This window comes from Tympanuchus pallidicinctus, unplaced genomic scaffold (genome assembly GCF_026119805.1).
Source record: "Tympanuchus pallidicinctus isolate F22 unplaced genomic scaffold, pur_lepc_1.0 scaffold22, whole genome shotgun sequence".
Taxonomy (NCBI): Eukaryota; Metazoa; Chordata; class Aves; order Galliformes; family Phasianidae; genus Tympanuchus; species Tympanuchus pallidicinctus.
The window spans coordinates 11,750,596-11,775,139 of NW_026294739.1; the positions used below are offsets into that span (position 1 = coordinate 11,750,596).

Consider the following 24,544-nt stretch of genomic DNA (forward strand, 5'->3'; position numbering starts at 1 on the left):
CACGCAGCTGACGCCGCAGTGCAACGCTGTGCTTTTACCCGCATACAGACGGCAGCGTGTGCTGACTTTTCTTGTTTATTTCTCAGGTTACATTTATTTACAGTATGTTTTTATATATATATTTTTTTATTACGCTGCATCTCTCTACATCCCGGGATCATGAGGTGGCGGCTGTGGTCAGGAGGATGCTGCCTGCCAGCAGCATAGCAGCACGTGTTGTTAGTGCAGCTATGGATAAGAATAAAAACTGATTGCTACAAGTCACTTGCCATGGAAGCAGGTAATCAGTAGTGAGCTACTTTGTTTCACTAACAGAAAACAGAGGTGTTGCTGACAGGCACTCAAATAACCCCCCATAGAAGGAGGACAGCCACATTTCCTGGTGGAAACGGCAGCAAAGATTTCAAGGGAAAAGGACATGTCTCTGAAGCAGTGAGCATACTGGTTGTGGGAAGCCAAGGAGCTCAGTGGATGAACACTTTGGACTTCATCCTTTCTCCTCTGCCAGCAGGCAATCCCTCCAAGTCTCTCTGGCTTTCCTTTTCCTCCAGTGACTTTGGAGATTCCCCCTGCTTTCTTCTACTGGGGAGGTTGAGGACCTTGCAGATGGCAGGGGTGGTACTCTGCACTACAGGTGCTCTCTCAGTCCATGGCCTGTCCATCCTCTGTGCACTTACCTCTTCTGGCAGCAGAGCTCAGGAGAAACTGTTGCCTCGAGCAAGGTGAGGATAGGATAAGCAGGGATGAAGGAGTCATAACATTACCAGCAAGGAGGCCAGAGTGGATCTCTAGACAAGACTTTAATACTGCCTTCCAAGATGCAGAAATTCTTCTACAGATCAAAAAACCAGTATCTATCTAACAGCACTTGGCAGTCCTTCAGCCCAGCATCATTCAACATCAGCAATGATGACAGAAGTACTTCAATTTGGACTGATCTTGTAAGCCATGTTGGCACAGTGCTGATGGTTTCTGCCTCAAATTCCACCCCATCCACATGAACAGTGGCAGCTTCCAGTCCCACCCCACTTCCCAGTGAGCAAATGGTATAAGCACCTTGCCTGCAAAATGGCAGGAAGAGGCTTTAAAATGTTAGCACAACATATTATCCAGACAGCAGCTCATCTGAAGAAAAGTTGCTAGGCCAGGGGTGGCCTGGAAGTTGCCATTTAGACCAAGTTAGCCCAGGCCCTGTAACTGACCTAAAATAATGAAGGGAACAAAAGTAATGACTAGTAGGTGTTGTTGTATTAACTTATTACCTGCCCCAGAGCACTGTGGTGTTTGCATCCCTTCAAGGGACTCAACATATTCACTCCCCAGCCATTCTGCATATGTCCTCCTCTCTTCTACTGGCACTATCTTCTCTGCAGAATCCGTAAAGATCAAGTCTTTTCCTTGAAAAGCTGAAGAATCAAACATTTTGAATCCATTTCTGTTGCTGTTATTTCCAAAATAGTCCTGAAGACAATGCAAAATATTCAGTATCAGCAAGATTAAGTGCCACATTTTTCTAGTATAACACGAATTGTTCAGTACAGAAGAAGTTCACACAACTGGAAACCCTACAACCATTTTAAGACACTCCAGTAGATAACATACGGACTCCTGCCATTGGCAATTACAAGAGTTTTGGTTCTTGTTACTATCTGGAAAGACCTGTACTTCCATTAAGTTCTTCTGTGTAAGCATTATTGTGCAATACAGGGTTTGGCTGCACAGGAGTTAAGGAAATGACTGAAGCATAGCACGGAAATGCTCAGTATTGCTTTTAAAACTAGATTCCCATCAATACTGAAGCTAAATGCCTGTGGCAGCCTGGCATGGTCAGCCTAGACACATAACTCACCACCAGAATAAATGTACAATTATTACCTGAGCTTTGTCCAGTAGTCCATACAGAGCAAAAATGTTGGTGTCTGGGTGAACCATAATGGCCTGAGCTGGCACCCGAGCCAGGTGGCATTGAGCAAACTGAGTGACTTCAGCACGGGCCCCATTCCGGCACAGTAACTGGAAATCGCTGGACTTCAAGTCACGGGCCCAACTTTCAGTGTTCTTACCTAAAAGAAGAAACTAGTCACTGTCACTCATTGCATGCTTTAGAGCTAAAAGGTTCGAGAAAAATAACTCGATTGTAATAAAGAGTCAAGTAAAACTAAATACCATCTGTGTTCTCAAACACTGTTGAGTGCTTCACAAAGGCCACATCCCCAGCGTCCTCTGCCAGGCACCTTTATGAAATGCGAGATAGAAGTTCAATTTAGAGCATCTTTATTGGGAGCACATCATTTCTAATAACTGACAGATTTAGAAATCAACCTTTCTTGCATACTTTCCTGCAAATAAATCCATTGGACCCCAAAGTGAAGAGAAGAAGCAAACCAAGAAAGGAAGCATCTTGAAATGAGAAAAACCAACGTCACTGCAAAGTTTAAATAATACTTCAAGAATTTCAAGAGAGTAATAGAGCAGGAAATAGTAACGATGGGAGAAAGGACAGAGAAAGGTCAATATTAGATAAGCAAAGAAGCAGAGGATAAATGATACTCAGTGCTCTGCTCCCCATTTGGTAACAACACTTTCACACCTTTTAAAACACATACTAAGTATATGCCGTTAAGACTCCTTGAGTGCATAAGTGGTTACCAGGTTCTGCATATGTGTGCAAACACAAGCACTTTCGTGGTGTTTTTTTTTCCAGGTTGGAGTGATCTTACTGCATACACAGATGCTGCTTTACAGCCCTCTACACTGAAGGCACACAGCTAAAATAACTGCAGTTTCTAACAGTATGTTCCTCAACTAGGTTCTGTTTCCCTAATTTCCTGAAGCAGAAGAGGCCCCATTTGCCAAGGGCATTCAAAACTTTTCTCCTTCTTCTATGAGTGTGGCATCCCATGCCAGTGAGTTTCAGGATGAATATGTAGAACAGCACAGCTTTACATTCATTTGCTGTTTCCCACGTTGTAACTGATGCTGTCCTGCACACGATACAGCAGTCATTACAGTCTGTGAAAAGACTTGCATGAGACTTGAAATATGAAGTCAGCACTTGAGTATTTATCAGGCAGCTGCTGTTCAAGGCTCTCCTCTGAAGGAAGATGGCCACTCACTGCCATTACCTTTAAAGATGAAGGCCAGGGAAAAACTTCCATATCTACCCAATTAATGACCCCAAATGTTGATGTTCACTGTTACACGAAGTATTTATTCAATTTTACACTATTTTTGCCTCCTATACCTTTACCAAATCATGTTTTGAGAAGGATGTGATATTTGAACATAGTTGCTTGTGCTGTTATGAAACCTATTTTGAATACCACCATAAACGGTGAGGACAGAGCATATCCATCCCCAGTTCCCTGCTCCTGTCCTGCCACGCTCAGCACACACCCAGAGCCACCCAGTACTGCCTACTCTTTGCCCATTTCCCTGCCTAAGCTCTTTATGGATGACCTGACCAGAGTGGCAGGCTGTCACACACAATTAAAGCAGGGCTGCAGACTGGTGACAACCCATGTGCTCCTCATTGCTCTGTAAACAGAAACGGGGATTTGGCTGTTCCTCATCTGTGTGGCTGCAGGCCAGGAAGCTGGCAAGAGGCTTTGGCATGCACATACACACAGACACACCTCTTTTGCTATGACTGTCACAGCATCTTGCAAAGGGGAAGGCTGCTCCTGTTTTTAGTGGGCTGTTCTTAAAAGGAATTACGCTTCTTGCTGACTAAGAGAGCGGTACCTGCTTGCACTCTGACAAACTGACAGACCAAATAACAACCACGTGTGCTAATTACCTGAAGGCTCCACTGTAGCTGTAATACCGTTCTTGGCTACTTGCACTGCATTTATTGTTTCCACTATTATCTCCAATGCACAGTTGACAGAGCGTTGATGGGTAATTATCCTGCTCAGCCGAGGGCACACAGCTGGCAGAGAAAAACTCACTCACAGCTTAAAATAAAAAAAGACAAATCAGTGTAAGTGGAAATCTCTTCACAAGGAAGGCGAGTTACGTTCTCACGAGGCTATACAAATACCAGTTTCAGCAGGACACTAAAATCATGAATTGTAGCTGCCTTACTGAAATTCACAAATTAAAACATTTTCAAAGTACTGCTTAACTGATTATTATTACTGTATTATTACTATGTTGCTCCAGTACTAAATAATGTTTGAAAATAAGTGCAATAAAAGTCCAGACAACAATTCCTTATTTACTGCAATGACTTCCCAGAGCTGGAAGTACCACCTAGAAGGACATACATCTGTATGGACTGCATGCGTTTCAGTGACTGTCCTATTAGTGACACTGACTGCAGTCAACATCCTCAAGCAAGCATGGAGATGGACAGGTGTGGAAGCAGGTTTTTCAGCAATAGATGATAAATCAAGTTGATTCAATTTTAAAAAGGCACTTCATCTACATTTCTGAAAATCAGAATGAACATTCACAGTTTGATACACTGGAGGCTATGGCTGCTGCTGAGATGGAGCAGGGCTGGCTACAGAAACACACTGATGGGAATCTCAACATTCAACAAAGGTGAATGTAAAATCCTGCTTCAAGTAGGAATGAATCATGAAAGGCTGCAAGGCTGGAGGTCCTGGTGGGCAACACATTGAGCAAGAGTTGGCAGCATACTTTTGTGTCAATGAAGGCTAATAGAAGTTATTATAAGGAAAATTCTAATTAGATGTAAGGGAAGAAATTATTTGTACCAAAAATGGACAAAAAGTGGGGCAAGGGCTCAGAGAGGTTGTGAAATGTCCATTCTCAGAGTTACTCAAAATTTGGTTGGACACGACCCTGGACAATGAGATCTAACTTTGAGCAGCAGGTTGCTCTAAATCATCCCTCCAACCTGAATTAAGCAATGACTTTGTGAAAGGAACACTTTCATGTTAGAGGTAACATTCTCAACATGGCCCCTCTATTAGCCTAATCAGCAAGCTTACAGTTTCAAAATGTGACACTAAAAAGGCAACAATCCCTCACAAAATTAATATAGAGCTTTGCAATATCAAGACTGTACTTCCCTAATGAAAGTTTATAATTGAACAGTTACTGTATGTCTTCTTACCTTGAGGAATATTACAGTCTCTGGGATTAATAAAGCCTTTCTTAATTAGCACACCAATGGGGATATTCCATCCAGCAGTTCTCCCCAGTCCTGTGTGGCAGGATTTCTTCCCTTTCAGGTCATTGATGGTGAATGCATTGGATGGATTCCGTTTCACTAATGCCACAGCATAGTATGCATTATTGTTGTCTTCAGCTTGCAGAAACAAACAGAAAAAAAACCATGATGGTTTTCCTTGAGCATTCCCACTGCTTAATGACAGTGTGCATAACCACTACACTTCTCTGGTGCCAATTTAACTGCACCAATAATCAGCCAGTCAGGAACTCTGAACGCCCACACAGAATTCTTCACTTTTACTACTCCACAATGTTGCATTCACTCATGGCCTGTATACTTGAGCCATGTAAACTAGAGAGGACATGAAAGGATTTCATAACTCTAGCTATTCTGAATACATCCCTTAAAAGCAATGTTTGGGTCAGTAGTGACTTAGACCCGTTGTAAGGAGTTGTTTTTATGTGACAACTCAAAAACTTCTGTGAGTTTTGCAGCATATTGAAATTCTGCCCTACACCCACAAACACTCTTTTCATCAATGATTCTGAAACACCAACACAATTATAGTAAGAATTTGTCTTAAACTAGAGTACGCTGTGTAATTTCTGTGTCTGCATGTTAAAAATGTTTTGATTTTGTGAATACTCATTTTTCCATTTAAAATACTTTTTGCAGAGTTGAAAAGACAAATACGTAACCATAAGACTCAGGACTGCAAAAGAATGAACCTTGTCCAGGAGCAGGACAGACAGAACTCTCACTAATTCACTGCAGGAACCCAGCCCTTCCTTATTTTCTCCTCTATCCATGACGTGAGGATAATAATACTCATTTCCTCTGCAAGCAGCTTTTCCAGCGGGGCCAAGGAACAGAGCCTGTGCTTTTAGAGCTGTTTTGAAAAATAACATCTCTATTTTCTGACGTTCTTACCAGAGAAGCTTTCTCCAGCAGCTGGTACAAGGCCGTATGTCTTCCCAGCAATGTAAATATCAGCTCCACCCAAAGCTACAACATCAATTTCTTTTTTCTGAAAAATAAAATAGTTTACAATTTTTGTGAAAAAACAGCAGAGATCTTCCCTTCCCTGCTACAATGACAACTCCAGCATCATATCCTGCATCTCAGCAGACAGGTCTGGTAGCCAAAGAGCAATCACAGAATGGCTTAGGTTGGAAGGGACCTTAAAGATCATCTAGTTCCAGCCCCTCTGCCACGGGCAGGGTTGCCTGCCACTAGATCAGGCTGCCCAGGACCCCATCCAACTTGGCCTTAAATGCCTCCAGAGATGGAGCAAAACACTTGTTACAATGGAAAAAGCACCAGGGTTCAGGCCCATTCACAGGATATGAATTGCAGATCACCTCCTTGAAATCCAGCATTGCCTGCTGATCACCTAAGAGCACATCCCTCTAATCCTACCTACCCAGCAGAGAGCAGCTTGTGTTGATTGGTTTATTGCTCAAGGATCGTACAGCTTACCTGGATCATCTCCATGCATTCTTCTTTTGTCTTGGCTGAAATACACTGGATTTCTGGTTTCAAATCCTTATTCCTAAAGGCAGTCCCCATTTCACCACATTTCCAAATCTCCTCAGTGGAAACAACACACCAGTTCAGGCTTTCTGGCAATGCTGCACGAAAATGGAAAACAAATACTACAGCTCACTTCCTTTGTAAAAGAAAAGGAGGCATACAACTGCACCTCCATCACGTGTCATATATGCTATCAAAATATTTACTTCTGTGTTTCCCTCCTATTCTCCAGCTCAGACATACACCTAATTTGGTACCACTGAGGTCTCCAGACTGGAGGTATGTCCACACTACACATCCTTTGGTGTGAAGGAGCAAGAACTCTTATGAGTGCTGACCACTAAGCACAGCTGTAAGATATTGATTATTTACAGTCTGCTGTCACAAGAGTGCAGTAAAAATACACCCTGAACACAGGTTCCCTCACAGCCAGCAGTCACTAAACAGCCCTCAGAAGAGGCAAGTCCTGCAGGTGGGGGCCTTTGCCACAGCACAGGGCATGTCTAGGGGCTCAGCTGCCATGATCATTAACCTGTGTTTCCAAGTGCACCAGAATGCACAGCAATTCCTTTTTACATCCTGCTGGCAGCAGAGAAGATTACAACAAACACATCTGATTTTACACAGCAACATATTACTGCAATTTCCCCTTTCTAGCAGGTGAGAAATTGAGTTCTAGTTAGCAGTAGTAACCTACTAAATTCATGTCTCTCACACACTCCCAAAAGGGTAGGAAATGTCTGCATCCTGTGGCACAGCACAGGCCCATTTGCAGGGGAAAGCATTCTGCAGTGTAATACCATTTCTAGGTAAAAGCCACCCTTCCTCCATGCTTGAAGATCAGATTGGTATCTTGCCATAAGACTCAAAGAATCAGAAGATGACAGCAGAATAAAGATGGTCTCCATTATCCACTATCTTTGTGCACAGTTTTGAAGAGAAGAAGACAACTTACTGTTGGGGTCACAGCTCAGGGCCTGCATGACATGAAGATACTCATCACCCAGCCATGCCTGGTAATTCTGAGACGTGACTGCAACGAGCTCTGTGGTGGAGTCTCTGAACATAAGGTTCTGGGCACCATAGGCTGTGGAGTCAAACATCTCAAACTGGGTGCCTACACCATTAAATCTTTGCTGTAACGTTAAAGAAAAAACACCTGTCACACACACCTCTACCTGCTGCCATACTTCTGTGATGACTTCGTTTACATGCAGGAGAAAATCTCCTGCCTACGTAACAGACAAAAAATTAAGGTTTTCTTTATGGAAGATTTACAGGTTAAGAATTGACAGAGGAAAAGACAAGCATAAAGACAAAACAAAATCACCCCTCTTAGGTAATTTCCAGTGTCCGTGAGACTTTGAGGGCAAAAATGAACTCTGCAACTCCCACCAGGGCCCTACTGATGCTGAGTGCCTCCCATACTGTTCCAGACCCCACAGAGCCAAAGGTACCCAGATATCTTCAGCTCAGCCAGTGGGTGAGTTGTAATGGATTGATGAAAAAATCACTGTCCTACTTGTCCCTGGTTCAGGAGCTGGAAGACAGCTGTCCCATCTGTGTCCGGCCGCACAACCACGGCACGAGCTGGGACTCGGGCCAGGTGGCAGGTTCTCCACTCTGTTACATCAGCCGTGCTGCCGTTGCGGCACAGAAGCTGGAAGTCCTTGGAGCGAAGCTGCTGGGCCCAAGTAGAAAGAGTTCTTCCTGAAAACAGACAGAAAACGCTGACAAAATGGATATTAGGCAGGTATATTTCTGATATTTCTGAATCCAAGTCTGCTTCAAGCATCACATCACATGTGGAGCAGAACAGAGCTTTCCTAAGCATCACTGCAATACTGCTGATTGTACAACGTATCCCATGCATGTATACGGCCCTTCAGACTTGTACCTCCAACAAGATACACAGAATAACACTTGTGAGACTGCACTGATTTATACCAGGGTCTGCAGTGGTACTCAGAGCATCCTTAAGATTAGATCTAATACTTCATTTTTAAAATTACTTTTCCCTGCTGTAACTGATGGTTGAACAGGCCCACAACATTAAAACACGTTATGCTCAAGGTAGAGTTCTCAAAGTGCCAGACAGGGGAAGCCACATCTTGTCAACAGATTTCCTGCTTGGCTGGGCACAAGCAACATATTTATAACAGCCCAGGTACAAAACTACAAGTTTAGTGCTGCTTAAACTCTCCTTCCAAAAGCAGCTGAGGATCCCATCTCTCACCTTTACTGAAACTATCAAATGTTTGGGAAAAAAAAAAAAAAAGAATCACATGGATTCATCTAACTCCTAGTGCATATATATATATGCGTGCATCTACTTCCACTATTAGAACATTTTTGCTCATTCCTCAGTTGAAGGTAAATCAAACATCTGGCATTACAGTGGCGTTGCAGGCACTGTTCTGCAGAGCTGCAGCCACTGTTCAACACTTACCGTCGGTATTTTCAGGCACTGTGCTGTGCTTCACAAAAGCAACTTCTCCAGCACCTTCAGCCAAACACCTAATAAATGCAAACCCAAATACAAAGATGCATTATAAAGCACAGCTTCCACGCATCAAGCACTGCGGGCTGGCAGCCAGGGGCTGCACGCTACGTTCCATCAGCCAGCAGACACTGACCTATTTCGTTGTGCTGAGAATTTAGCTCAAGGCAGGGACCAGTGGCTGACAGAGCATGAAGTAAACTACTGCTGTCATTTGGTGAACGTGGACAACATGTTCTGTGCTGCTTGGGACAAACACGATGACCTTCTTTGTCCAGCAGAGCTCTCTGTCTAATGCAGTTGCACAATCTTTTGAGGAATACGAGTAAATTATACCTCTGCTCTGTCAGTGCTGTTACTTGGGGGCTGGGAACTGCAATGCAGCACACAGACAGGAAGAAGGGAAATACAACAAAGCGTGCAAAAATGGGGGACAGAGCAAACCAGTAAGAGAATTCAGTGCAACTGAAGGGAGATAACTGAAATAGCAGGGTAGGGTGGCAGATAACTGATAAGAATTCAGTGCAATTGAGGTGAGATAACAAACAGCTGGGCAGGGTGGCCAGTCAGCTATCAACCTCCAAGGGCCATCCTGTTTTACAAGGAAAAAATGCAAACCACTGAAACAAACAGACTTTTGTCAACAGATACCAAACAAAGCAACAGCAGTGGGATTGCCCTGCCCAGTACAAACGCTAGATATCTAATTTTAACAATCAGGTATTAATACCTGAAATAGTGGCTTCAGAATTACTTTTGTTCAGTCTCTAGGTTTAAATCATGGTTATTCTAACACTACAGCAGGTTTTCTAACAAGATCAACTGAAAATTCTCTTGCTGCAGTTTCCTGCAGCATTGGACATATGGCTGTGGATACAGCACAGCGATAGAAAGGGACAGAGCTGTGATTTTTACCTGAAAGCCCCACTGTAGTCATAGTACTGCTCTTGTGAATTTGCTTGGCATTTGTTCTGCCCAGATGAATCCCCTTTGCAGAGCTGACAGAGGGATGTGGGATAGCTGGCACTGTTGGCTCCAGGAATGCAGCTAGCACTGAAATAGTCACTAACAGCTAGAAGTGAAATCAGAATGAGACATCTTTAGCAGTGAATAAACAAGATCTCATTCGAGAATATCTGATCAGTACATCTCTGTAGGGATAAGCCATTCTGTTCTTAAAGTTTCCAAGTTTCAAACAAACTTGTCGTTTCCATCAGACCTGTGTTTGGTCTATTTCATCTTACAAGGAGCAGAAAAACCACCAAGAAACAAAACAGCACAGAGCCACACGTTTCTGCCCACGTGCAGATGTCCCAGGAACGTGCAGGAAGACGCTGCCAAGGAACAGATCTCTGTCCTCTCAGCTCTCACCTTTCGGGAGGTCGCATCCCATTGCCGGCAGGCGCCCGCTGTCCATTAGGTAACCCACGGGCACGTTCCAGCCTGCAGTTCTGTTGATGCCCGTGTGACACGAGCGGACGCCCTTCAAGCTGTTGATGGTGATGTTGGAGCCCTTCCTTACCACAGCCACGGCATAGTATGAAGTTCCAATCTCTGCAGCACAGGGAGAAACAGAAGCAATTAACTGGCTCCCCCACACGCAGGCAGTCACACTGTTCCTGTCTTGACTGTGGGTACATGTCTCCCCCAGCACCTCTGTGGTGTGCAATGTCATAGAAAAGGCCAAAAGCAACTTGGAACAGGAGGCAAAATGAAAGATACTCAGAGAATCATCCTGAGAAGAAATTCTCTGTGGTTATAAATATATTTGGATTGGATTAACACCAAGAAAATTGATTATCCTATAGATAGTTTAATTCTCTTTTAGAGAATTTTTAGATAATTCATAGCATTAAGGTCTTAATTAACTTAACTTAAAGGTCTTAAGGTACTGTAAAGTCATTTAATCTGACTTACATGGATCAGAAACCATTCAAGTCCATTCATCTCTGACTTGTGCTCATAACCTAACAGAGACAGCTGGCCACTGGATCATGGGGACGTTTGGTTTTGAGCACCCAGGGTCATGATGCACTTAGTGGTAGGGCTGGGCTGCTGCCCTCTGTTTCCCATTTCCCCCCATACTTAATTATGGACAGGAATACCCACACATGAACAAATGACATAAAGTTTGGGGTCTTCAAGTAGAGGATCCCAAAATACAATAGAAACAGTAGAAATACATCAGGAAAAAAAACTTGTATTAGGTGACCCAAAAGTATTTTAGTCTGATTATACCTTGATCATATACTTCCCCAACCACAGGTTTCAGTCCATACTCCTTTCCAGCCTGGTAAATCCAACGACCATCCAGTGTCACTGCATCTGCCAAGTAATCCTGTGTAGACACAAGGTAAGAATGCATGTTGAAGCTTAGAATTACACTGGACTTTATGTAGGCACACACAGGACCATCCACAGCTGCAAGAAGGAAAGAACTGCTATGCATCCTTCTGATCTGCTGAACCTGTGTTATCTGTTTATCGTGTACTGAGCCTAGTGCCCAGGAGACAGCACCTCCAACAAGATGAAGTATGGCCAAGAAAACAATCAGCTGACTGATACTTTGCATTTCTAAGGTGATGCCAAGCTTCTTAACCATTTTGCTTTACCTCTGGTTCAGCACTTGAGAGGATAGTAGACAGTATCCCTCGGCAGCATGCTGAGCATTGGGTAGAGTAGGGCTAGGACTAGTAGAAAGCCATTTTCTCCAGGCTGATCCACATAAAGTGCGAAAAGGGATCACCTGAGAGTGTTGACAATTCACTGATGTTGGCACCTATGTCAGATTTGAAGATGCCGTGTAATTTGAAATATATAACTGATTTGTCTCAAATGAAAAAAAAATTACTGATTAGCTGAAACATTACAGATCTTGAGAGCTGTTTCTCATGAATGAAAGGGGAACCAATTTCCAAGGGAATCTGTAGAAGAGTTGGTGTTGGGAGATATCTGCATTTTAAAGAGCAGATGCAGTCTGGAATAACCTGATCCAATATTCCACTGGGGAGAGTCAGGGCCCAGGACAGCAATTTGGGAACCAAATAGGGTCTGTTGTTTAGCAGAGATACCTGACAGTAAGAATTGGGAGTTAGAAAGACCTGACCCCCAGGGAAAACAAAAAGAGCCTCTGGTAGTGGTGGTGGACAGGAAGCAGAGCAGATAGAATGGGAAGGGTTGCCCACAGGAGAGCACGGCTGTGTTATGGGTATGTTTTTCCATTTAAGGCGGCATTTCTCAGATTGGAAAGCTGAGCCTTTGAGCTCCCATTAAACAAAAAGGCTCCTATCAACAGCTTGTGGCTAAACTTCAGCATATAAGTCACAGCACAAGAGAAAAAAATACCTATTATTGTATTTAACCTTAAGCAGTTTACAGGCTACAGACCTTAGCTCCTGTAAATACATACAATAGCAGCTGAAGTGGAATAGCAAGAACAGTCTGAGTAGTTCTGTTCGTAGCAAAGATTTTCTCCTACATCTAACAAAAGCATGAGACAATTCCACATGATTTCTGATACAGTGCAATGGGAAGTTAATTGTTTTCAGAAGGACTTCATTTCTGTGTGTCACAATACTTGAGAATTACCTTTAGAGGTGTTTAAACACTGCTAATAACTATGGCCAAATTAAACATTATCAGGTTTCTGAGTTTAATATTTAGACATTTCTCAATTTCTAAGCATCTTCAAAGAAAAACACGTTATCCATATGCTAACACGTTCACAGAACTAAGTCCAAGTTGGGTAGTGCTATAAAACAGCATATCTTTGCCTGCTGAGCCAGTGTGTCCCACCCTCCCTTTTGGCCTCAAGGAGCAGAGTTCAGCACAGATGCAGAGTCAGGTGTTCCATGCAGCCCTACACCGAACAGAACAGCTTAAACATTTAGTAGATTATTAGTACAAGAAAGAAGAGGTGTCAAGGACAAAGCCTTGCCTATAGTAAAGATCCATTTGATCAGAAAGCTACGTACTCACGCTATCCACCCGCAGGTTTCTGAGTTCAGCTAACCAAGTTTTATAACAGCAAGCACAAAGAGTACAATTTATCAACATATCCAGTCATCCTTCTCTTCCCTCACACACTGCCAGTGAAGACAATTGTGATCACCAACCTCCCACCTTCCTTGAATTTCCACTTGTTATTTCTCACTCCCTTCTAAGGAGGGAATTGTTACCCAAACACCATTTTGCAAAGCTGAGCTTTTTGTCCAAACTGAGCATGCTGAATTAATACAGCTAGGTTAGCATGTCCTCTGCTCCTTCTGCTCACTGCTTTGTCTACCTCACGTACCCTGTTTTGTATTGACATTTGGCTCGACACTCATTTGTATATACAATAATTCCCATGGGAGGCTCTGAAAAAGGAGAATTATGCAGAGTTTCTCTGAAGACAATCTACTTAAAGGCTCAGCAGCACAGCTTTAACTGATGTCTCCATCCTACTACTCCACCCCTTCTTAAATATCTGCTAAATAAATCTAATACAATTCCCAAATCAAGGATTAGTGTTTCAGAAAGAACGTTTAAGACGTTTGCTTGTGTTCCTAATGACTGGCCATATGTGACTAGCTTTAGAGAAGATACAGTGCCATGCTGGAATTCAGTTCCATATGTACATCTTTATGTCTTAAAAAGAAACGTATATATGCTTTGATTTTCCAAAGACATGAATGTTATGAAGCTGTTTGGATGAGACACTCATTGCAGACCTCTGTACATTGTGATGTGATTTATTATTAGCCACGCAGGGCAATTAAATCACTGACATCTATCATTTACAACTCACCTTGATCATCTGGGTGCAGTTAGCAGCTGATTCTCCCTCCATGCATTCCAAAGGGGGAAGGATGCCAGCCCCAGCAAAGGCGTTACTCATGTCCTTGCACTTGGAGAGCTCTTGGTTAGACATGGTGCACCACCGCACACGTTCCAGGCTGAGAGCTGCAAACACAACGCCAAGAGAAAATCTTACTAAAAAAAAAGAGAAGTAACAGGTAACAGGTTCTCAAAGGACCAACCTTTCATTTTATTCCTTCAAGAATGAAAAAAATTAAAAAATCAGGGATCATTCAAAAACGAGCTTTCACACTTCTGCTTTCATTCAGTTTAACAAGAATACCAGTTAGTTGGACTAGAATAGGATAGGTTCAAGTCTGATACTGAAACTTGATGGCATTTATGCCACAGAAATATGGGTACTCTGAAGGTCACAGAGGCCAGCTTGCTCTTAAAGCCTTGAAGAATATGGCATGGAGAGGACTGAGAGAGGATCTTCTCACTGCTTACAAATACCTCATGGGCAGGTGCCAAGCGCATGGGGCCAGGCTGTTTTCAGTGGTGCCCAGCAACAGAACAAGGGACAATGGGCACAAGTTGGAACATAGGAAGTTTCATACGAACACAAGGAAAAATTTCTTTAGTTTCAGAGTTCCAGAGCACGGGGACAGGCTGCCGGGAGAGGTGCTGGATTCTCCTCTGAGATACTGAAGATCCACATGGGTGCTTTCCTGTGCAATCTGCTGTAGGGAACCTGCTTTAGCAGAAGGCTGGATAGCTGATTCTGAGAGATCCTTTCCAACTCATGGGATTCTGTGAAACCTTTGTATTAACCATTGGAAGCTGTGGGTTTCTGAATTTCTGTGCCAGTGTTCTTTTTACAGAAGGGCACAAAAGTCTTTGAGAAGCTCAGGTTTGCTTTCTGGAGCCACCCTGCAGATGTGCGTGGTACCACCTGTACAAAATGGTCATTTAATATGAAGAAAAATGGGACAATTCTTTTTTTAGTTTGCAGCTGCAAAGAATTCTCCGGAACAAACGCTAGGGTCAGACGTGTTGTCAAACAGATGGAGACACATTTAAGCCATACATACTGCAAAAGAATAATCTTTGAGAGCACTCTGTGCTGCAAGAGCGATAGTCTGCAGCTGTCTGCTCAAGATGTCCTGGGACACACAGAATCTTTCTACTGAGCCAGAAGTTTTAAAATCCTTATTTGAAACGACAGGCTACAAAACCAAGGAGGTTGAGCAGAGACCAGTGCTGGTTACAACCTGAAGTCCTGTCCCTTTTCTCGTTGGACTGAATAAAAAACAACTCTAGGAGCTGAAGCCTCGCCACTGGGCTTGCTATGAAAACTAGAAAAGTAAACTTGTCTCTTCAAAGCACTCTTTCATGAGAGGTTGTTTCCACAGTCACCAAAAGGGAGGGTCAGTCCCACGAACGAACAGAAAGAAATGTACCACAGAGTCATGGAAAACAGACACATTATGGAAACTCAACATCTGCCTCATTTATCTGAGTGAAATCTTCTCCATCTATTTCCTGGGGCAGGAAGAAAAACCGAGGTTTTCACTGATGAAGGCTTCCTCCTCACTCCTCCCAAATATAAGCAACTTGAAATTTGCCTCTCAGCATCTCAGCATATATAGATAAGTGCCATTCTTCAGCCTCAACATTCTGGCTTTAGATACAAACGCACTGCAGGTAATGCATGAATCATATGAAGAAATCACTAGGCACATTTATACGAAACATGAAGCAAAGCTCATTCAGCCCTACTGTCAACCACAGTAGGGAAACAGCAAGAATCTGTTCCTCAATGCCTACACATCACCTGAGAGATGCACTTTAATCTGCCCCTTACAAAACTGCTGGACATCACCCAGGATCTGAACAGACGCTTTCCTGTAACAACAAATCCCCAAACAAGTTAACCCATCTGAAGTGAGCTCGAGCACAGACAAGCTCTGTACTCAGACTATCCTTCTGTTGCCAGACAAGAACATGTTGAAATAGCAGGCAAGACTCTGAACCCAAGTTAATACACAATCTTGGTCCAAACTCCTTTGCTGAAAGAAACACCGCTGCATTGTGTAACATCTTCTCAAAGGATCTATTAATATTAATATTAATAACTATCAAAGGCTTTCAATAGAAACAATAAAAAAAGGAATATATTATGATAATTTCAGAACCAGAATGCTTTTGTTATTTTTTTAAATTTAATAGATTGCAGAGTCTCTTCAGAAACAGCCTCTGTACCTCTGGTGAAATTTAAAGCATTCACCACTAGAACTTGAGAGTGACAGGAGAAAGCCAGCACGTCACACATGCCCTGTTGAGTAGAATAAGGTAATTTGCTATTTATTTATTTACACACAGGAAAAAAGAAGTGTTACAGAACTGTTCACATCTGTGAAAAATGGAGAGTGTGGAACTAGAAGTAGATTTAGTGCAGTTAATAAGGCAAGACACACATGACATTCAATACATCCTTTATATTCTTTATATTTTGTGGGATTTTTTTTCCCTATTTTTTCTCTCTGTTCCTTTTTTTGAGCACTTGGTTTCTCAAGTGGTACTAGTTTCCCTCTGCACTCTCAAATCACAGATTACTCAATCCCAAAGATACCATGCCAAGGCAAAATAGTTTGTGCAGATACTTACCAGCGTGAACCAAGAGAAGGAAGAAGACATTTTCAGAGATCTTCATCTTAAAAGCGCTGGGATTTGTGCCTTTTCCAGCCTTCAGAACTCCCACAGATCAGTGCTTCTGCAAGTTTGCTCTCCCCTCTGTGCTTCTTGGTGAAAATCAGCAGCATTCAAATGCAGGTGCACTTTGTTCAACAGTTTATCTTGCTTACTTTGGCACACGTGACCAAAGGGAAAAAACAGCCTACCTCTGTGCACGCTGCCTTCATGCTTGGAAAAAAAAAGTCAAGACTAGGAAATTACAAAATATTCACTGCACCAATGAAGTTGTTACCACTTCAGCCCCACCTACAGACTTAGATCAACAGCTACACTGACTCACAGGGGTAAGGTGAGGCTGTGGAAGGGAATCTTCACCTCGAGTTGTCTGAATTCCCTCTGTGCTGGGGCTCGAGAAGTAAGAGTAGATTCAAGCTAAGCGATTCATCTACATACTGCATTTCCAAATACAGAAGGATTCTCAAAAATACTGCATGCTTACTTTAGCACAGAAAAAACAGAAACAAACCCACAGATGATTTTAGGCCATACACTGGCAGCCGACATGTGCCTCAAGTCCTGTAAGCGTCCCAATTAACACCAGCAACATTTTTTGTCCAGCGTTCAGAGTAATAACTTCACTTGCCCCCACTCTGATCACCATTATTCCTCTATCACATCACCTTCATTTAAAGCCTCAGCCAATTATTTTAAAATACTACACCACCTGTATTTCTTTGGATGAAAAACACACTTGACAAATACATTGTACAATGAAGTTTATTAGCTGTTCTCCTCTTTCTAACAAATGGAATGGATAGTGTTAATAATTCTTTACAAACCAAAGCGAACGTGGTTGTGTGACTGCACTGTGACTGCCATAAGTACATCCCCCTCATCAACAATCAGCCTCAAATAAGCAATGGCAGGTTCCACATCATACGAGAAATAGAGATTTTCATTACTGAAGGTAGTTCCATGTTTTGCTACAACATATTTATAACATTCTGCACAGAAGTTTGTGCTTTGCAAATGGAAGATCTCGCACCTATGCAATCCAAGATGAACATATACAGAAAAATAAAATGCATCTTTGACTCTGAATTCTCCCTTTGGTTAAGACATGCATATTACAAAGAAAAACAGAAAGAGACAAACACCTGAAATTCCGTAGAAAAGAGGAGAACTCGCACATATTTTTTTTTGTAACTAATAATTCCCTGGACTTTTTGCCCAGCCACCACAGCCCATTTGACTTCACGTGATTAAGGAAGGTAAATTCTAATCTGTATTTTTATTCAAAACAAAAAGCTAGGAGTAGGTGGTAAAAGAAAAATATATATTTTTATATATATATATTTATACGTGTGCGCAACTATGTAAAGAAAATAATTCCCATAGTTACAGAGTTTAGTTAAAGAAAGTTTAATATATATATATATTTATTATAACAAAATAGGCAGTTATTGTGGGTAAAATATTCATTAAAATCTGACCCCTAAGAACACACATTTTTAGGCTACGAATCGCTCTCTCATTGCCCCAACAACCATCTCTGCAGCTGTTTTCTGTGTTAGTGCCAATGGAAATTTGGCATTCCTCTGAAAATACAAGGTTTCCTAGCACCTAGACATGTTTTAGGCTCAAAAAGTGTAATGACCATTATCTATAAACAATTTCTGTAAGACACTATAAATAGTGCTGCACGAGGAAGATTAAAAACATTACACATCTTTATCCCTAGCAATTTTATTGGCAAAAAAATGAAAAAATAGATTGTAAGAATATCCATATGAAATTATGGAAATGAATATCCCTTGAGAAGGAGTGATGGGAGTTAATGAAAACGTTAACTCAAAATTTGAAAGTTTCTCTTTAACTGCCTGGAAAGAAAAAAAAAAAATATCTGTGAGAATAGAATTTAACTCAGAAAATAAAAGTTGATTGCGCTGACCAAACCATGCTATTAAAGTTAAGCGTGCAAAGTTACTCATGATTTACAGCTTCCTGGAATACAACTTTTCTTTCAATTGTTATGAAACTTTAAAAGAATGTCTATAAAGCTTTTTTGAAAAATCTCTGAAAGTTACTTTCCCTTAAACATTAAGGAATTTTACCAAGCAATCCCCTCCCACCCCCACCCCAAAGTAATAGCTGGTCAGGCCATTCCACTGTCATGTTTGAAAAATGGCAAACCAACAACACACAATAATACAAATTATTTAAACTAAGAGAGACATCAAATTTAAAGCGTTATGGGAACTGCAGAACGTGATGGTTAGGGTATGAACCACACTGGGAGGAACTAGAGGCAGGCTCCACTGGAAGGGCTTAAGAGTTGCCAGATGTAGTGGGTGATATCAGTTAGAAAATGGAAAGCAAAAATCCGTTTTCATAATTTTTCCTTTGCTGGAACCCAGATGTAAGGCCCAGATTGTTCCTCTATGATCTGTTTCACTTGGTTGTAGATTTCTTCCAGTGTGTCTCCTTGGATAATAGCTGCAAAACACAATGCGGCAATCCGGAGTCATCTTTCTCTGCTCCTTACAGAAACCAAGATGCTCTAAATCAAGATGTAACTTTCTCTCACAGGGCAGCAAAGGGATTTTGGATCACTGAAGGAATGGATGCCTACTGAGAACTATGATTCCTACGCTTCTAGATGGACAGACGCTGCTGACAGTTGTTACAAGACACACAAAAGCACGGGGTTCGGTTGTGGTTTTCCTTTTAGGCTCATGTATATACAGCTGAGGAGGTTTATTTGCCTTTCCCAAATACAAGCTAGAGTTGGCCCAAGTCATTCCACAGACTCTGGTGCTCTCATTTGCATTTCCAAGAGAAAAAGACAAGACTGCACAGGGCTGTGTCCTCGTGCAGTCTGTGAGCACTAACTTTGGTTTTGGCAAGAGAGAACATGAACTAATGGGGTTTGTTGTACAGCAAATAGATTCAAGTTTTATATAGTTAAAATACAATTAATATTCAGACTCCTAGATACATTTTCTCCAAGGCTAAAAAAAATAATTAGAAATGAGCCACGATGTGTTTGATATATCAAACTAACATGCAGTCTGGTGAGAATGAAGGCAAAGTGAAGTTTGAGCTGCTCTTACCACACATCAGCCTGAGAAAGCATTCACCATGAGATAGCAACCTCTTTTTAATTAGGATCATCACCTCAGCATTGAGATAAGCCAAGAAACAAAGTTTAATATGAAAGATAAATATTGGAGGTGGGCCAGATGTACTTCTCTGTGCATTAATTTATTACTGCTGCTTCCAAGCCCTTGTGTCTGTGGGAGGACGAGGTGGTCCAGTTTTCAATAGTTCACATGTAATCCTCAGCACAGCAGTGCAGTGGAAAGATGTAGGAACATCCTTACATTGCAAACATCTTAATTCATGTTTCAACCACACTCCTTGCAAAGCCCAACACCCTCAAAACACAATATGGATGTGCTCTCCCCTATGCTTTAGTGTGAAGTTTGAGTCAGTTTAAGCCTAATTTGCTGATGAAGTTGATTTCAGTTACTCCACATGATGTAGTTTTTTTTAACAGGTTAGGGAATGCTCACACAATTTACTGAGGCAGGTAAGTCATATAGGCAGCAGCAGTAAATGAGATTGTAATGTTTTGAAATATCCTAATTGCTTAAATGCCTAAAGACAAAGCAAAGACAAATCTGCCCACGGGATATTGCTATCTGCCCCAGTCAACAAGTCTTACACTTCTTAAAAGAAACATGGTCACGGGCACTAGAGCTCTTAAAAAAGAACCATATGATTTTCAAGGATCTTCAATTTTGGCCCTTATCTTCCTAACAGAATTGCTTAATACCTAAGACAACCTGAGTGAATACCAGCTGCTAACTAAATACTGAACATCTATTAAAATAAACTCATCAGTTTCCTAAACAACAAACTTGACATACTTGCAAATCATCTGGTAAATGACTCTGTAAGATGAAGAATTTGCAATATACGTTGGAGAGTCCGATAGCTTTCTGAGTATAGATGGTTATAGAGTTATGGGAAGAGTGGGAGAGCTTGATGTAGGGATAAACAGTGACAGCTGCAAAGCAACCGAGAGGGAGGTAGACAAAAAGGGAGACACTTAAGTTGCTCATTGGGTGGGCAGCACTCAATGTGGGGAATGAGGCAGCAGGAAGACTGAAGCAGGGAGTCTGCTGGGTCTTTCAACCTCCTCCCATATGAAGCCAGCAGGTTGAGCAGACTATTTAAGGAAGGTCTGCATTTGTAGCTCTGCCCACAAAAAATATGTGGAAGAAGGAACTGGGCAGAGGTGACATGTCACAAAGATGGAGGTGGATGGGGCAGCAAACATTAAAATATTGCCAAAGAATGTAATAGAAAAGAAAGGAGTGAGTGTCTACCTAGGATACAAATAGAAAAGGCTCGCTCCTGTCCTCCTGAAGGTCCTGACTTACTCTCCTCATTTGCATGCCATGATGAAAAAGTAAGCACAGCCTGAGTGCTTGCAGTCTACCTCTTGCTGCTACAGTTAACAAACTGCATTTGTGCACGCTGCAGACCCTGCTGTCCAGTTTACAGTTATCAGTAATACAGTAATACAGTTATCAGTTATACAGTACTAACATTCTTATTTCTCGATTTCAAAAACTGAAAGCAAATAAAAAGCTTTAGGTGTAAAATGTATCAACAAAGCAGACATCTGCATTTTTAATACCAAGGAACACAGTAGAAAGTTCCATGGTTTTAAAGAGTAAATTGAGTGACTGTTAAACTTATACAGATAATGAATTCACTGATGCAGTTGGTATCAGCATAGATGCACTTGCATAGTTTTATGCTTCAGAACAATCACAGATAAGCTTGAAAAACAGCTCAACGTTATCTCAGTGGTGAAGCAATTATCATACAGCAAGCAATAACATTTCAGCTCTGGCCAAACAAAACAAACCTGTGAAGTGTTCAGTAAACTCTTGCTCCAGTTTCATTGCCCTCTCAAATGTCTTCCTGGCTTGTTCTTCCGTTAAGCGTTTATTCATTTCCCTGAGATTGAAAACATTATACATGTAAAGAAACTACCTCTAATCTTTGGAAATATAATTTTAAACCAGTGTGTGAGTATTGGCCTAATAAAGGCAGTCTCCTAAATGACATATCTAAGCAGATATGTCTCTAACTGGAGATCGTAGAGGGAATGAGCAGTTCTAACACCATGTTATACAGAATTATACTCAGTGGCAGTCATTCTCAGCAACTTGTGACTTGGATTAGAAACTTAGTTTAAAAGTCCCTAGAAATTCAACCCAGAAAGTTTCATGAACAAAACAAACATTTACATATTTTAAAAAATTCAAGTATTACAATTATTTTCACATAATTTGCAACTGTCACAGTCTCAAACAATTTTGTCTGAGGTACTTTGCTTTTACTTACATGATATTTTCCACTGTTTTGGGTTTAATAAAAATGGAGATTGGGTACAGCTGGGCAATCTGCAACCTTTTGATTGCATTACCAGAAACATCAAGAATACAATGTTTACCCTAAAAGTAAGAGAGAAAAGGAAAAATGACAATAAGTGAAGTTTAAGTCACAGCTATGCATCTATTAGTAATAATAACTTAGAAGAGAAACTACGTTTCCACCAAAGCCAATGAAACTAAAGCACCTGCATCAATGATATCAGGATTGCACTAATCTAGCATGTGGTCCCACAGTGCTCACTCCTCTGGGATGCATAATTCGAGATGTTCCTGACTCTTTTTCCATCCTCTCTGCATCAGAAGCTTCAGCCCAGTCAACAATGGAGAATACAGAGCAGCTGTACATAAAACCACACCGCCATTTTAGGGTTTATTTAAGGATGTAGCCACGACAGAGTTTAGAAAAGAGCCAGATGCCTTGAAGAATATTTCTGAGGGAATGAACGGCCTCTGACGCCAAGCAAATCTGTCACCTCAGAACAGGCAGATGGAACTGAACATAATCTTTCTCATTCACTGTCGGGTATCAACCTGGGAGCACCAGGTTTGAGACCATGAATTACATTTATTTGGGCTGATTACTTTTTATTATTTAGGAAACAAATATAGCTTATTCCTCAGGGGGTTGAAGCAGAATGCAGCAGTGTTGTTTATCCAGCATTATTAACCTGCCGTTGCTCCAGCATGTCCTCATCTCAAAGATTCCTCCTATTGCTCAGCACCTCTTACATCTAATACATAATTTCTACTCCACATATTTTTATTTATTTCCTTTGAGTAGCATATGAACAATTTGTGATATCACCATTTTAGAAAGGGGCAGTGTAGGGGAAATAGAACGGAAGGCCTTTGTTAGTAGTCTGAAGTGAGAACATCCTTTTCATTAGCAGGAGACCTAGCAGAATTCTGCAAGCCAGGCACACAAGCACCCTAAAGACAGTAGGTTACATACATCCTAAAACACATTTCCTGAATGCATTTTCCTTATCCTTTCCTGAGAGAAGGGATTGCCAGGGTCATTTACTTGTGTTCTATTGAGTAAAAAAAAAAACAAAACAAAAACAAACAGAATTTCAAGGCACATTTTGATGCTGTACTAAGGGACATGGTTTAGTGGGGAAATACTGGTGGCAGGTGAACGATTGGATGACCTTGGAGATCTTTTCCAACCTTGGTGATTCTGTGATCTTATTTCAGGAATTCTTAGGGAACAAATACATTCTTCCCACATAAAAAATGCACAACTGTTTGCTTTCAACTGATGATAAATTTTTCCAGGATGTATTCCATGGATCCAGAGGCTAAGAAGTAACATTAAATGAAGTTTATGTACGTTCCAGCACTGTATTTTTCTATTCATGCTGACCTGTCCACATCTTTCATGTGGTTTCTCTTCAAATGTGGCACATGCCCTAGAAACAGAGAATTAAGAGCAGTAACTAGTCTGTGTTCCCTCTTGTGATATGACAGCCAGTATTTGTTGTATTTGGCCCAACACTTATGCCAAGTGTTGAAGGATCTTGAACGACGGGTGGAAGACTAGATTGTCAGCACTTAAGAAGTTGCTTTTCTTTCACAGTTTGATCACGATGCTCTGGTTGTTTCTCTTAAATGCATTTGTAACAATGCTATTTGTTTCTAGGTTTGTACAAAGTCCTTCTAAGGTCAGAGGGTTCCCAGTGGCTCCTTGCCATTCTCCTATTCCCATCAGCACAGTCAAATAATCACCTCAGTAAATAAAACAACCGGCATTGATTTACCTTTTCTGCTACTTCTCGCACTGATTGCACACTTGTTCCATAAAGATGATTATTGTACTGGCCAGCTTCAATGAATTTGTGCTCCTGAATATCCTTCTCCATTTGCTCTCGCGAAGTGACAAAATGGTAATCACGTCCATCCACCTCATAATCTCGTTTTGGTCTAGTAGTATCTTTAAATACAAACCAGTAACGTTTAAAGAAAAAAAAAAATGTTCCCTCTCCCCCCCAGTGTTCAAAAATAGTCCTCCATTTAAACTGCAAAACTGTAACAAAGAAAGTAAAGAGAAGAGTAACCATTAATAAACTTTATAAAGGTATCCCAACATTTTACCTCTACGTACAAAGGTTAGGTCTATGAAGAAAGTAACAACACAGAACCAAAAACCCACTTATAATTGCTTTAGTATCTGCTGAAACTTACGTGGAACACATGAGCCAAATTTGTCTGGAAATTCTGAAATCAGATCGTCGTTAATTCTGTCTTTCATGGGTCCCAAAACAATCACAGGTCGAGTATAGTTCACTGTCAAATGTAAAAGAGTAACTGAAGTTACATTTCAATGACATCACCAACCTTTAAAGTTTAGCAAAATAAGCTTTACCACATGGTAACAGTATTAATACCTAAAAGAATATGTACTTCTGAAGAGAA

The 24,544-nt window shown here is 41.4% G+C and overlaps 2 protein-coding genes across 24 annotated transcripts in view; both read right to left on the minus strand.

Moving 5' to 3' along the window:
- Positions 1-62: 62 nt before the first annotated feature.
- MELTF (melanotransferrin) lies at positions 63-16,870 on the minus strand. Of its 3 annotated transcripts, XM_052686812.1 has the most exons (16): positions 16,629-16,869; positions 13,969-14,123; positions 11,418-11,517; positions 10,551-10,733; positions 10,095-10,251; positions 9,129-9,196; positions 8,202-8,389; positions 7,635-7,815; positions 6,626-6,777; positions 6,077-6,173; positions 5,087-5,281; positions 3,800-3,956; positions 2,167-2,234; positions 1,876-2,063; positions 1,263-1,461; positions 63-228 (listed from the first exon to the last, which is right to left on the minus strand). In XM_052686812.1, exons 1-16 carry the CDS (start codon positions 16,672-16,674, stop codon positions 158-160), a joined length of 2,205 nt encoding a protein of 734 aa, XP_052542772.1. In that variant the 5' UTR covers positions 16,675-16,869; the 3' UTR covers positions 63-157. The 3 variants fall into 3 exon arrangements, with proteins under 3 accessions (XP_052542772.1, XP_052542770.1, XP_052542771.1); XM_052686810.1 differs by lacking the exon at positions 63-228 and having other exon boundaries at positions 782-1,461; positions 16,629-16,867; XM_052686811.1 differs by lacking the exons at positions 63-228; positions 1,263-1,461 and having other exon boundaries at positions 1,985-2,076; positions 16,629-16,870.
- Positions 16,871-17,418: 548 nt separating this feature from the next.
- Positions 17,419-24,544, minus strand: part of DLG1 (discs large MAGUK scaffold protein 1) — a 131,174-nt gene continuing 124,048 nt past the window's right edge. For all 21 annotated transcript variants that reach the window (XM_052686800.1, XM_052686805.1, XM_052686797.1 and 18 more), the window contains 5 exons: positions 24,314-24,415; positions 23,890-24,062; positions 22,080-22,189; positions 21,598-21,689; positions 17,419-19,151 (listed from right to left, as the gene is read on the minus strand). In XM_052686800.1, coding sequence (XP_052542760.1) covers positions 19,045-19,151; positions 21,598-21,689; positions 22,080-22,189; positions 23,890-24,062; positions 24,314-24,415 — 584 coding nt within the window. In that variant the 3' untranslated portion in view covers positions 17,419-19,044. The remainder of the gene's footprint in view (positions 19,152-21,597; positions 21,690-22,079; positions 22,190-23,889; positions 24,063-24,313; positions 24,416-24,544) is intronic.

Coding starts and splice junctions, on each gene's coding strand:
- MELTF (XM_052686810.1), bottom strand. CDS start 16,674: ATGAAGATCTCTGAAAATGTCTTCTTCCTTCTCTTGGTTCACGCTG. Junction 9,197..10,094: donor GACTACAGTGGGGCTTTCAG/GTAAAAATCACA, acceptor TGCATTTATTAG/GTGTTTGGCTGAAGGTGCTG. Junction 2,064..2,166: donor AGTGTTTGAGAACACAGATG/GTATTTAGTTTT, acceptor TTCTTCTTTTAG/GTAAGAACACTGAAAGTTGG.